This window comes from Anthonomus grandis, unplaced genomic scaffold (genome assembly GCF_022605725.1).
Source record: "Anthonomus grandis grandis unplaced genomic scaffold, icAntGran1.3 ctg00000820.1, whole genome shotgun sequence".
In the NCBI taxonomy this organism is placed as follows: domain Eukaryota; kingdom Metazoa; phylum Arthropoda; class Insecta; order Coleoptera; family Curculionidae; genus Anthonomus; species Anthonomus grandis.
In genome coordinates, this window is record NW_026088599.1 from 7,786 (window position 1) to 20,361 (window position 12,576).

A 12,576-nucleotide genomic window follows, 5' to 3' on the forward strand; every position below is an offset into this window, starting at 1 on the left:
AACAATGATACCAAAACAGGGGAAAAACTTAGCAAAACCAGAGAGTTATCGACCCATCAGTCTGTTACCAATAATTGGAAAAATTTTTGAGAAAGCGGTACTAAACAGGCTGAGAGAGGAAACGGAAAGATTAAAAATAATCCCCAAAGAACAGCATGGCTTTGTGCAGGGTCACTCAACAGAGATGCAACTGGCGAGAATCCAACAAAGTCTTGTGGACTCATTCAATGCTAAATACTCAACCGCCATGATCACACTCGACATCGAGAAAGCTTTCGACCGGGTGTGGCATGGCGGATTGATATACAAAATGGTAAAATTCAGTGTGTCCGCCGGAATGGTAAAATTAATCCAAAACTATTTAAAAGGTAGAGCTTTTACCGCCAAAATTGGCGATAAAAGTCTACCATATAGAGAAGCGAGAGCAGGGGTGCCCCAGGGCTCCCCACTCTCCCCAACACTATTTAATATTTACCAGGCGGACATACCGAAGAATGATCATTATTCACAGTTAGCACTTTTTGCTGATGACACCTGTGTTTTCGCCAGTTGCAAATACCTGGACCAGATAAATGCTTATATACAGAGCCACATAGATAAACTCTGCTTATGGGCAAAAACATGGAAGATAAAGATCAATGAAGACAAGACGGAGGCAATTTTAATTACAAAAAAAAGAGATCGTGACATTCCAAACTTGGTGGTATTGGGCACAAAGGTTCCCTGGAAGAGCGAGATTCGCTACCTAGGGGTCTTTTTTGACAACAAAAACAATTTCAGTTTTCACATCAAAAGGCAGCTTAATCAATGCAATGGCTTGGTACAGAAACTTTACTCTTTTCTGGGTCGAAGGAGCAAGATGTCGATTGAGAATAAACTCTTGGACCACGTATCAATAAATGACACAAAATCGACCCCACGTAAAATAACAGCAGGAGTGCCACAGGGATCTCCTCTATCGCCTCTCCTTTTTAATCTGTATCAAGCCGACATTCCCCACTACTACCCCCGATCACAGTTAGCATTATACGCAGACGATACTTGCATTTTCGCAACACACAAATCACAAAATTCAATAACCAAAAACCTACAAAAACACCTAGACCAAATAAAAAACTGGACAGAAAAATGGCGAATAAAAATAAATGAAGCTAATACTCAAGCGATAATGATTACCAGAAAACGAACTAGACCAACCGAAGAAATCAAACTAAACAACATAAAAATCCCGTGGACCAAATCAGTGAAATACCTAGGAATCCATTTGGACTCCTTAGGAAATTTCGACCACCATATCAAAAAAACAGTAGGGACTTGCATTGGCTACGCTCAAAAGCTTCACCCCCTCATAAGTAAAAAAAGTAACCTGAACGTAAAAAACAAACTCCTAATATACAAACAAATCCTGAGGCCCAAACTTTTGTATGGTTCTGTAATTCTCATAAATGTGGCAAAGTCATATAAAAAGAAACTTCAAACCTTCCAAAACAAAATACTTCGAAATATAATCAATGCTCCTTGGTTTTTTAGAAATCAAGACATTCATAGAGACCTAAAAATTGAAACCATCGACGAATTCATTAAAAAAAAACATGCTAAATTTAAACTAAAACTAGAAGACTGTCCTAACACGAAAATTAAAAAATTCCTTCTCCAAAATAGAAGAGAAAAAACATATAAAAATTTATTTTAAGTGAGTTAAAAAAAAAAAAAAAAAAAAAAAAAGCATTATAAAAACATTTAAAAACAAAAATCAGTGCGGCCTCTAACTTGGGCCATCAAATGCTACGGCATCCTCCCCTCACCCCCCCCCCCCCGAACCACTCCCACAGATAATCCTTCCCCCCTCACAGCTCCATACGGAGACTTTCAACTTAAAAAAAAAAAAATAGAAAGTACAAATCATACTAGCTAAAGACCTTTTAGCACTCAAAAAATAGGCAAGAGCCTGAAAGGCTAGCCAAATTAAAAGACAGTACTATAAAGAAGAAGACGTCCCGACAGTCGATTCCCATGCTCCGCGCCTTACAAACCAAAGCACTCTGATGCGACCGCATAAACAAAAGATAGGCGCCTAAAGGCTCTGTTACATGCATCCGCCATCCGTCGCCACGTCGAAAAATCACGCCTCCTATTGGTTCAAAATAATACCGTGACAAAACACATCCGTCTTGTTTTAAACTTTTCCGATAACGGAGAATCTTAAAATCGATTTAACTTTTATCCGTTGTCGTTCCATTTTTAACCCTACTTTTCACTGTTTACTTTTTCGGTTCAGGTGTTCTGTGGGATTCTTACTTACTATTAGTCCCCTTGTATCAGGTGTTGTGTTTTAAAATGCAAACTTCTAGACAAGAATACATTCGCAAAGTGAATACAGTTCTTCTTTTATCGTTAATCCTTATTAGAAGAAAACGCCGGGCCAAGCAGCAAAGAAAAAGGCGATTTTGGGTCAGGGACATCTTTAAAAATAGGAAAGTGCAAGGAGACTATTGGAATTTGTTGGAAGAAATGAAATTAACAGATAATGAAAAATATATGAACTATCTTAGGATGACAAATGATACATTTCGTCTACTGTTAGGAATGATCGAACACAAATTACAAAAGCACTATTGTGTTCGAGAACCAATATCACCTGGCGAGCGACTTGCAGTTACTTTAAGGTGACAAATTCAGTTAGTCAACAGTCATGTATTTTTTTCTTTTGATAGCTGGCATAAATAGCGGTATCACCTATATTTAAGTTTTATAAATAAAGATGACATGCTCAATGCTGGTTCCATTGATGGAAAAAAACATGGATAACCTTATTACTTTACAAAGTTCATTTGCAACTCATACTTTTAGGTATCTTGCTACTGGAGACAGTATGACATCAATTTCATTTTCCTTTCGGATTGCTCATTCTACTATTTCACAAATTATAAGGGAAACATGTGATGCTATTTGGGAATGTTTGCACGAAAAAGTGTTACCAAAACCAGATGAAGATACTTGGAGAAATATTGCAGAAGGCTTTAGCGAAAAATGGCAATTACCACATTGTGTGGGCGCCATAGACGGGAAACATGTTATAATTCAAGTATGTTTTCAGTGTAACATTAATTTGAAATTTGCTCATATAAATCAGTACAGTATATTAAAAAACAGGCACAGCATTTTACAGTCATACTGATCATACACTTTTAATTCACAAAGATGGATTTCCTTTCTTTCAATCTTGTATGTATAGTATAAAGTCCAGTGCAACGATATATTAGAATTGTCACCCGTCAAAACACCAGCATTTTACTTGTCAAACAATGTAAATAGCAGGTGGATGACATTGTTTGGCAGGTGGAATGCTGGTGTTTTGACGGCTGACCATTATGAAATATCTTTGAACTGGACTATACCTAAATACCTAGGTATAAAGTATTGCATTAAATTTTAGGCACCTCCAAAATCAGGCTCAACATACTACAATTATAAAGGTTCACACAGTATTGTACTAATGGCTTTGTGTGATGCCAATTATAAATTTATAATGGTTGACATAGGAGCAGAGGGTCGCCATAGTGATGGAGGAATATTCAAAAATAGTAATATGGGCAGATTAATTGCAACAAACAATCTAAATTTTCCTCCACCATGTGCATTAATTGACAATGGTGATGAAGTTAATTTTTACATTTGTGGGGATGAAGCTTTTCCTTTATCCACATGTCTAATGCGTCCATATCCAGGCCGATTTTTACCTCAGATTAAAAGGATTTTTAATTATAGGTAGGTAAACATATTTTGCTTTTTAATTTGGCATTTCTAAACATACAATATTGTGTTTACAGGTTGTCTAGAGGAAGAAGGGTTGTAGAAAATGCTTTCGGTATATTGTCAGCAAAATGGAGAGTTTATCGAAAACCAATCATTGCCCAAGAAGAAACTGTTCGTAGCATTGTTAAGGCCACTGTTTGTCTTCATAACTTTTTAATTGGTGCAGAGAAAAAATATGTGTCTCCGACTCTTGTGGATAGAGAAGATATTGAAGGGCAACAAATTGACGGGGAATGGCGTAACTATGCTACCTCGAATCTTCCCAATATCAAAAGAACTAGTACTAATATGTATGGACGGACAGCAGATATAATGAGGAATAAATTAGCTACATTCTTCTGCAATGAAGGAGCTGTACCATTTCAATGGGCAAAATAATAATAATCTATTATAAAATTCTTTATCTTTATTAAACAGCACTTTATATAATGGTAATAATTATTATCACTTGTTCTTTTATTTATCCTGGACATACATATTTTTGTAAAATGTAGTACACACATTCTACTCTTTCAGTGGTGTAACATTCGCTAAAGCCTATTAACTATTACTGCTTATAACTATTTAGGGGACAAATCTGTGCACCTTCATAAGCTACTTGAAGTAACTTAATTTCTAACAACACCCTTTCTTGTTGTGGAACATGCTCCAGGAGTTCTGATATTCGAATACAAATTGGATTTAAAGGGTTTTTGGGGATAGTCTCAGACGGAGGGGGAGGACAATTAATTTTGCTAAGCACCCCAATAATTGCATCTTCAACTTTGTCACCTTTTGGGGTTCTGGATGGTTGCTCACTTGTGGGAGATAGTAATGGTGGAGTTGTACTGCTGCTACTTTGACTTCTTGAAGTGGTAGGGAGATCTATATTTGAAATAGTAGTTTTATATTTGATTGTGTCGCTCAAAACGACATTGAATCAAGATGCTCCCATTTTCTTCTTTTGCTTGCTCCGGAACCACTTGGTGTATATTCATTTGTAATCCTAACATAAGTGTCCCGTAGCGTTCTCCATTTTTTCATTAAATATTCCAAAGAAAACTGAATTGCTACCAAACTCCTCGTAAATCTCCATCCATAACTGGTCCCTTATAGACTTCGATCTTTCTTTCAATGGTAACCGGGAATCCCACAGAGCTGGCCGATTCTGGACAAGAGCAGATCAAAAATTCTTCAACTGTAGTGGTTTGTATTTCATTCTGTAAGTAAAAAACATACAAATATTTAATTTAAGTTTGAATTGACATAAAAACAATGGTTAACAGGTTATAATAAATACCTTACCTGTACCGGCTGAATTTCAGACTCAGAATCTCCGGGCGAAGATGTGCTGCATTCTTTCTCTTTCATATTTGATTTAATAATGGCCAAAGAACATAATATAACAAAATTATAAAGGCTTTTGGTATTATTACGATAAGTAAAAACAAAAATAAATAAACAAACAGTAACCAGTAAACAAGCACCACCAGTGAAATGTCAATGTCAATATTGTCAATCATACGAAAGTGACGCGTCCATGTAACAGAAGGGAAAACTATCCGATAAAATTTTGTATGACGGATGACGGATGACGTATGCATGTAACATCACCTTTAGCCTTGGGTATCACCAGCACCAGCGGAAACGCGAGACGGGAAAAAATGTGCACATAACACCTATAATATAAGGGAAACAGCAATGCTCGTCATTTAAAGTTAGTTTCAGCGACATCCTTCGGATATGTTCCGTACTTGATTAAAACAACTTGGTTAGAAGTTTTCTGCAGTAGCGAGGGTGGCGCCATCTAACGGAGTAGGCATATACCTATTAATTTCTCCGCAGTATTTGGAAATTGCGCCAAATTTGAAAATATGGTTCGTTGAAATACAAAACCATTTAAGATATACCTTTTAACAAATTTTGTCGACATTTTCCCAAAAACTTGAATTTTTGTGGAAAATAAAGACATCTATTTTAAATCAAAAATATGGTAAATGGTAGATCCTAATATTAGGTTTTGTATCCCACCTGACCCTATTTTTTCAAAATTTGGCTGCCATGAAAGTAATACTGCAAAAAAGAAAAAGTAAAACCGACAATATTGTACAGGATGGTTCAAAGCAAAGTATGCCCTATACTTTACGCAGTGCTCTGCAAACTATATATAGTCGATCAGTGGCGGCTCGTGGGTCAATCTTCAGGGGGGTCATTTTGGTTTGAAAACTTATAGTTTACTCTAATAGAAAAAAAAACAAATCAAACTATTGATTTTTTAAAGTATTTGAAAGATCTTTTAGCATTTATATTTTAGATTAAAAAATACAGACTTAGATAAAACTCAATAATATTTACCGAGATATTTATCCTATTAAGCGGGTAAAAATAACTTTAAATGCTTAAATCGTTTTCCGAATATTAACTTTGCCTTTTTATTAGAGTAAATATTTTAAATAAAAATATAGGAAAAAGGGTATAAACAGGTTATCGAAACCACTCTATCCAGAACCATCGTACGTTTTGGAGATCGGCCGAAAAAGGACGAAAAAGCGTGTAAATTTGCAAAAAATATTTTTATCGGTTTATGTTGACTCGCCGCTTTTTGCAGGATAAGATTAAGTTGATGGGCAGAGCAGTAAATAAAGTGTGCATTTGGGTATATTTCTTTAATTTTTGTTTGTACTCCTCCCAGTTTACCGCTCATGACTGATGCACCATCGTAACTTTGGGCAAATAATTTTTCAGGTGCTTCATTAATTTTTGATAATTGAAGTTCTTCCAATATTACATTAGTTAAGTGTTGTGCTGTGGCACCTGGAGGGTTAACAAATTTCCAAAATCTTTCATGTACAATATCAGTTAATACATATCACAATATGACAATCATCTGCGTTTTATTGGAGCTGTCTGTGGTCTCATCTACTTGAATTGCCACAAAATTTGTCTGGCCAATCTCCTTAATTATATGAGTATGTACAATGGCTAACATTGATTCTAAAATATCGTTCTGAATTGTTTTTCATGTGCCTTTAAATACTGTACTTTTTTCAATATGTTCTTTAAACATTAAATCCAGTTCAGAAACAAAATCGATAAGGCCCAGAAAAATTCCAGGATTATTGGAGCCGATACTTTCGTCATGATCGCGCAATGCAATTTCGAAAACTCCGCAAAATTTTACACAGTCGATTAGTTTGTTTAAAATATACCTATTTTTAGAAACTGATTCATTAAAGTCATGCACAGATTTACGATATACACTATCAAGTTGCTGTCTTATGTTAACACGTCCTAAACTTGCGTAACTCATTGATGAATTTATATGAGTAGTGGAAGAAGCATGCTTTGTAATTTTCACTTTTAAATGCTTAATGTCAGTTACTCCATTTTTCGCCCATACAGCGTCATTCGAAAACAATAAATACGGGTAGCAAAAAAATGCATTTCTCACACTGCAGCCACAAATCCAATCACACAAATTGTACATTGATTCTTTAAAATATCTTTGAATATCTTTACCCCTATCCTTTGTTGTTTGTTTTAAATTCATATTTGGTTTTGGTCGACCACTTTCCTTTTTCTCAAGCCGCCGTTCATAATTTAATGTTCCAGCAGATTTTAAGGCAATTATTTCGTGCGGGCGGCAAACAGTAACTAACTAAAACAAAACAATAAAACATTCATCCAGTCGGGCCGTCGACTACGTTAGCGATATAGGACTGAAAGGTGACTCTCACTCCCGCTCACGAAATGCTAATCTGCCTTCTTTGTTCTATTTTACATGCATTTCTCCATAAGCCATAAGAACTGTATAGGGACAATTTAAAATACGGCCCAGCCGAGGGGCTTGTGATGCGCGCGAGGCGCGATAATATATTTATTTGTTTTGCCAATGCAGACTGCTTAGAGAATTTTATAATTCACAATGAAGTTTTAGATAAAAGATATTTATAATAAAATTGGTATTTTTATGAGATTATTTAAGGGGGGTCATTGACCAATTGACCCTAAGAAGGAGCCGCCACTGTAGTCGATTAAATTAATTATGGTCAGACACCGCCTAAACTTTTTAAGTTTCCTTATTCTATAAAGTTAGACGTGTTATCTCAAATAGTGCATTTTTTAATTCCCACATTTCGGTGTTTGAGCCTTTAAGTTAAGAATTTATACTTAAAGGGTAGTACGTTCTCGTCAGAATATAAAAAAACGGTATATTTACCTATTTCTTTGAGTAATAGTTCCAATAATGGGATAATAATTTAAAAAAACCTTATGTAACTCTAGCTGTTTTATTATAAATGCAAAGATTTTAAATACTAAAATATACTAAATGTACAAAAATGTAGATCATGAATGTAGATCTTAACAGTTAATACTTTTGCACCTTATATAATAACTTACTATGGGTTTTATATGCAATGAACGAAAGAAGACTTATAAAGCGAGAATGAAATAAGACCAAAAGTATAAGAGCAAAACATCAAATAAATTTTCTGGAAATAATATCTATCACACATGAAACACAAGAACCTGACAATAGGCTGCTTAATATAATGAACCACCATTGGTCATTCAAACTGATGGTTTATTCTGATACACCTTTTTCAGTTTTCTTTTGCTTCCCATTTTTTTAACGCCTTAATTTTTAGTGGATCAACTAAATTTTTATTTGGACAAGTGTTAAAAAACTTTATAAATTTTGAATCTTTACCATGAAGAATTTTGTTGAGTTTTCTGCACCAGAAATATAAAGAACATCTGATTAAAAAACTGCACAGAGTATCGATTAAATTGTGCTTTGGACAGTTTATAGGCTTAAAATCTATTTTTTGCATTAAAATTTGTTTCAACAATAAGCCTATACCCTGTTTATTGGCAAGTCTGGGTATTAAAAAATTTAAAGTAGGTACAGCTTGATTTACCAAGTAAACTAAGAAACCACCAGGCCTCAAAAAAAGGTTGGTTTGATATTCTCTTGCGTCTATAAAGTCACAGTATTGATTTTCACTATGGCTAAGCAAATTATTTTTACACATTTCGCTTTTTTTTAACATATCTATAACTTTTTTAGTAATATAACCTGAATAATAGGTTACTGTACATCTAGCAAGTCTGTTTTTTTTGTGTAATGGTATATTGTATGGTAAATGGTCGAACGAATCTAAAGAATCTGATATATTTTGATGAGAGGATTGATTATCGCTTGTGTATGTAATTGGACCTACAGGTCGCGTGTAATTATTAAATCAAAGATTTTTATTTCAGTGGACTGTATAAAATATGTATATTAAAATAAAGCAAAATTGCTTTGAAAATTGGTAAAATTGGTGGCGTAATTAAAAAATACAAAAGTAAGTCGTCGTGCGTAAAATGACGTGAACAAAAAGAAAACCCCGGTCGCGTCAATGAAGGGTCTGCTGGACAAGTGGACCCACCGAAGATGGACTGAGTCCCCTGGTATGAGACAGGCCAAAGCGCACATAGGTGGGCCCTCTGCCTGTCTCACCAAAAATCTACTACGCCTAAAAAGACGCGAAATTCGGCTAGTGATAGGTCTTTTAACCGGTCACTGGCACTTAAGAAGCCATCTCTATCTATCGGCATACTATCGGCACCGTCTATAGATTACAACAAGTCAGACCACTTCCTATACCGCCCGTGTTAAAGCAAAATTGACCTTGAATCCCGCTGTTTGCTGCGTACCAGCGTTTACCAGGGTTTATCGTAAATATCGATGAAAGCAAATTCTGAGGCGCGCTGATTATTTTTATACGAGGAGTATTCATAAGAAGTATTTTAAGTCATAAAATAAGAACTTTTTTTATAGGACTGGAATAGAATGTGTTTATATGACAGTGTTTCTTAATTATTAACGTTTTTACACATTTTTTATATTAGCTTCACTTCTTTGCCTTTATGTAGCAATGTTTGTATGTATGTATATAACAAATCTAAGAATTCTATTTAAACTATAACTTCTACTTGTCAGATTGTTTTCAAATTTTGTAGGTGCTTGGCTTTCGATAACAAGGACAGTTTTTAAAATGTTTTTGAGTTTCCCTTTTCTAAAATTGGTGTATCTAGAAGTTTTGATCAGTTCAATGAATTGAACTTTTAAATAAATTGGAAGCGTTTAATATGGCGGATTCAAAATGGCTGCCTTTTAAGTCAAATATAATATATAAAAAGTGAATTTAAAAAAAACTTTACTTGTTGAATTGTTTAAATTTGCTACATTTTTAGGAGTCTTATCAAAAAATACAAGTTTTTACTTAATATTTGTGGAAATTTTAGAGATGAATATTCAAAAAATAAATCTAAAGTTAAAATAAATAAACAATTAAAAAACACATTTAAACGCACTAAAAAATATAAAATAATTTAAATACGGTATGGGTTATTTTAAGCTTTGAAATAGGTCGTTTTAAAAATACAAAAGCGTAAAAGAATAACAAACAATTATCATAATAAGCGCTAAATAAGTAGTTTTGTAAATTATATACTTTGTATTCATTTGTGGATATAGTAAATATATATAAAATATGTTAAAATATCAAAATTTACCGGGTATTAAACGCCGACATTGGTGGCCGACAAAAAAAAAAGTGGGGTGTGTTGGTTTGGGATAATAGGTTGTAAAATCGGCTAAAACTATTCCAGTAACATTACGGGGAGAAAATAAATAATAAACTATTTTTGAAGATTGTAATGCTTTTATGTAAAACACAAAATACAGAACAAAATATTTAACATATAGGGATGAAATACATACTACTTTATTATTGGGTAATTATATTTATGCAAGTAGTATGTAACCAAATTATTGTCTAAAACGCTACAAGCAAAAACTCTCTCGCGAAACGGATGCACACAAGTTAACGTAGTTGCGAAAACTAAACCTGGGCTCTACCCAGCCGATGCATGGCGAGGTGAGGAACGGGGGGTGGGGCAATCGATTTCAGGGCCGCTCGAGTGGTCTGACTTGTTGTAATCTATAGACGGTGCTATCGGTATTGCGGACAACCCGGAATGCCGATGGTGCTGTGAGGAGGATGAAACCGTTGACCATGTAGCCGTTGGGCTCTGGTAACCCCCGGTGGGGCATGACGGGTCCATCAGGAGACCTATATGCACAACTGCCTTGGCAGCCCACTGTTTCGTCAATTCAATTCAATTCAAAAAGAAAACCTCTTCCTGCGATTAGATGGAAAGGTCAAGTGGCGGCACCGCACAAACGAACGACGGAGACGGTCCCGGTGGCGCGATTTTGCGGTTCCAGGAAATCTTGAATCGTTGTTGCCGCGTTGGCGAAAAAATAAAATAAATGAAATCCCTAACATTTTACAAATCTAGACATGCCGCCCACCTTGAAAGAACCTTTCAATATTTATATAAATGTAAATAAAAATAAACTTAAAATTAGTTTTACAAATTATTAGTCACAAAACCAATAACCCGATAATATTAAAATTGTTATTCGAACTGAACAGGCAACACAATTATTTTGCTCACAGCACGTCTGAATGTTCCAGATTTAGTTTTTACTGAAACCACACGCACTATTTAGTCCTTTCCAGGATGCATATCTATAATCCTACCCATACTCCATAGCTGTGGTGGAGTATTCTTCTCTCGTAGCAGAACTAATGCACCGATTTTCAGCAGGTCATTATTCTTGGTCCTTCATTTAGGTCTCGCATGTAGTGAAGTCAAATATTCGGACGACCAACGGCGCGAAAAGTGCAAAACTAGCTGCTGCAGACGTTCATACAAATTTAATCGGTTGGCAGGAACTTCAGTGACGTCTCGTTGAGGAATCGTTGTCAGCAAGTCGCCAATCAGGAAATGGCTGAGTGTTAGGACGGATAAATCTTCAGGATCGTTGGATAGTTGGGTCAAGGGGCGGGAGTTTAGTATTGTCTCAATCTGACACAATACTGTAGAGAGAGACTCGAACGTTAAGTAAGCCTCCTTCAAAACCCGGAGGAGGTGATATTTAGTGGATTTGACTGCGGCCTCCCATAAACCTCCGAAGGATGGAGAGCGTGGCGTTATAAAGTGCCATTTAATGTCATTATCCAATAAACATAAAGATACCTCCCGGTCTTTAAGAGATTGTTTAACGGCTTCAAATATTTTACCTAACTCTGCATTTGCCCCTTTGAAATTAGAACCATTATCTGTGTAAATGTCCTTACATCACCCCCTGCGAGACGTGAACCTTTTCAAAGCATTCAAGAAAGAATGAGTACTTAAATCCCCCACTGCCTCTATATGTACCGCCCGAGTGACGAAACAAATGAAAATGCATATGTATGCTTTAACCACCCTTCTTGAACGCAACTTACCATCCTTGATTAGGATAGGTCCAGCAAAATCACATCCAACGGTTAAAAATGGACGTGAAGGTAAAAGTCTAGATGAGGGAAGATCTCCCATGATGGGCGTACTAAAGGAAGGCCCACTGCGTGACGACAAAGCGTCCCTTCCCGCTCCTCGAATAGACCGTTGGAGAGGCCGAACGCGTCAGACCAGACTGATTTGTAACGCGAAGGATACATGTACTTCTTGCATTTTAAACCTTTATTTTTTGTGATTGAATGTTTCTTTTGAAAAGTGATTGAAAATTCTTATTGAAATTAACCAGTGCCTATATACAAACCCACTACACGGAACATTGGTCCTTCTCAACGGATATTAGTCACCCTTTGGACTAATTAAACACGATAAGAAGCGAAGAATTCGTCGCCATTTTGCGCCCATTGGCATAGGCGACGAAAG

At 35.7% G+C, this 12,576-nt stretch overlaps 1 protein-coding gene across 1 annotated transcript; it reads left to right on the forward strand.

The window, feature by feature from the left end:
* Window positions 1-2,160: 2,160 nt before the first annotated feature.
* On the forward strand, window positions 2,161-4,194 carry LOC126749803 (uncharacterized). Its single transcript, XM_050459472.1, has 3 exons — window positions 2,161-3,085; window positions 3,437-3,768; window positions 3,831-4,194. Exons 1-3 carry the CDS (start codon window positions 2,762-2,764, stop codon window positions 4,192-4,194), a joined length of 1,020 nt encoding a protein of 339 aa, XP_050315429.1. The 5' UTR covers window positions 2,161-2,761.
* The last annotated feature ends 8,382 nt before the right edge of the window (window positions 4,195-12,576 follow it).

Bases quoted from the DNA above. Each gene is read 5' to 3' on its own strand.
- LOC126749803 (XM_050459472.1), top strand. From the start codon at position 2,762: ATGACATGCTCAATGCTGGTTCCATTGATGGAAAAAAACATGGATAAC. The intron at 3,086-3,436 runs GTATGTTTTCAG...ATTAAATTTTAG, and splicing joins GGAAACATGTTATAATTCAA to GCACCTCCAAAATCAGGCTC. The intron at 3,769-3,830 runs GTAGGTAAACAT...TTGTGTTTACAG, and splicing joins AAAAGGATTTTTAATTATAG to GTTGTCTAGAGGAAGAAGGG.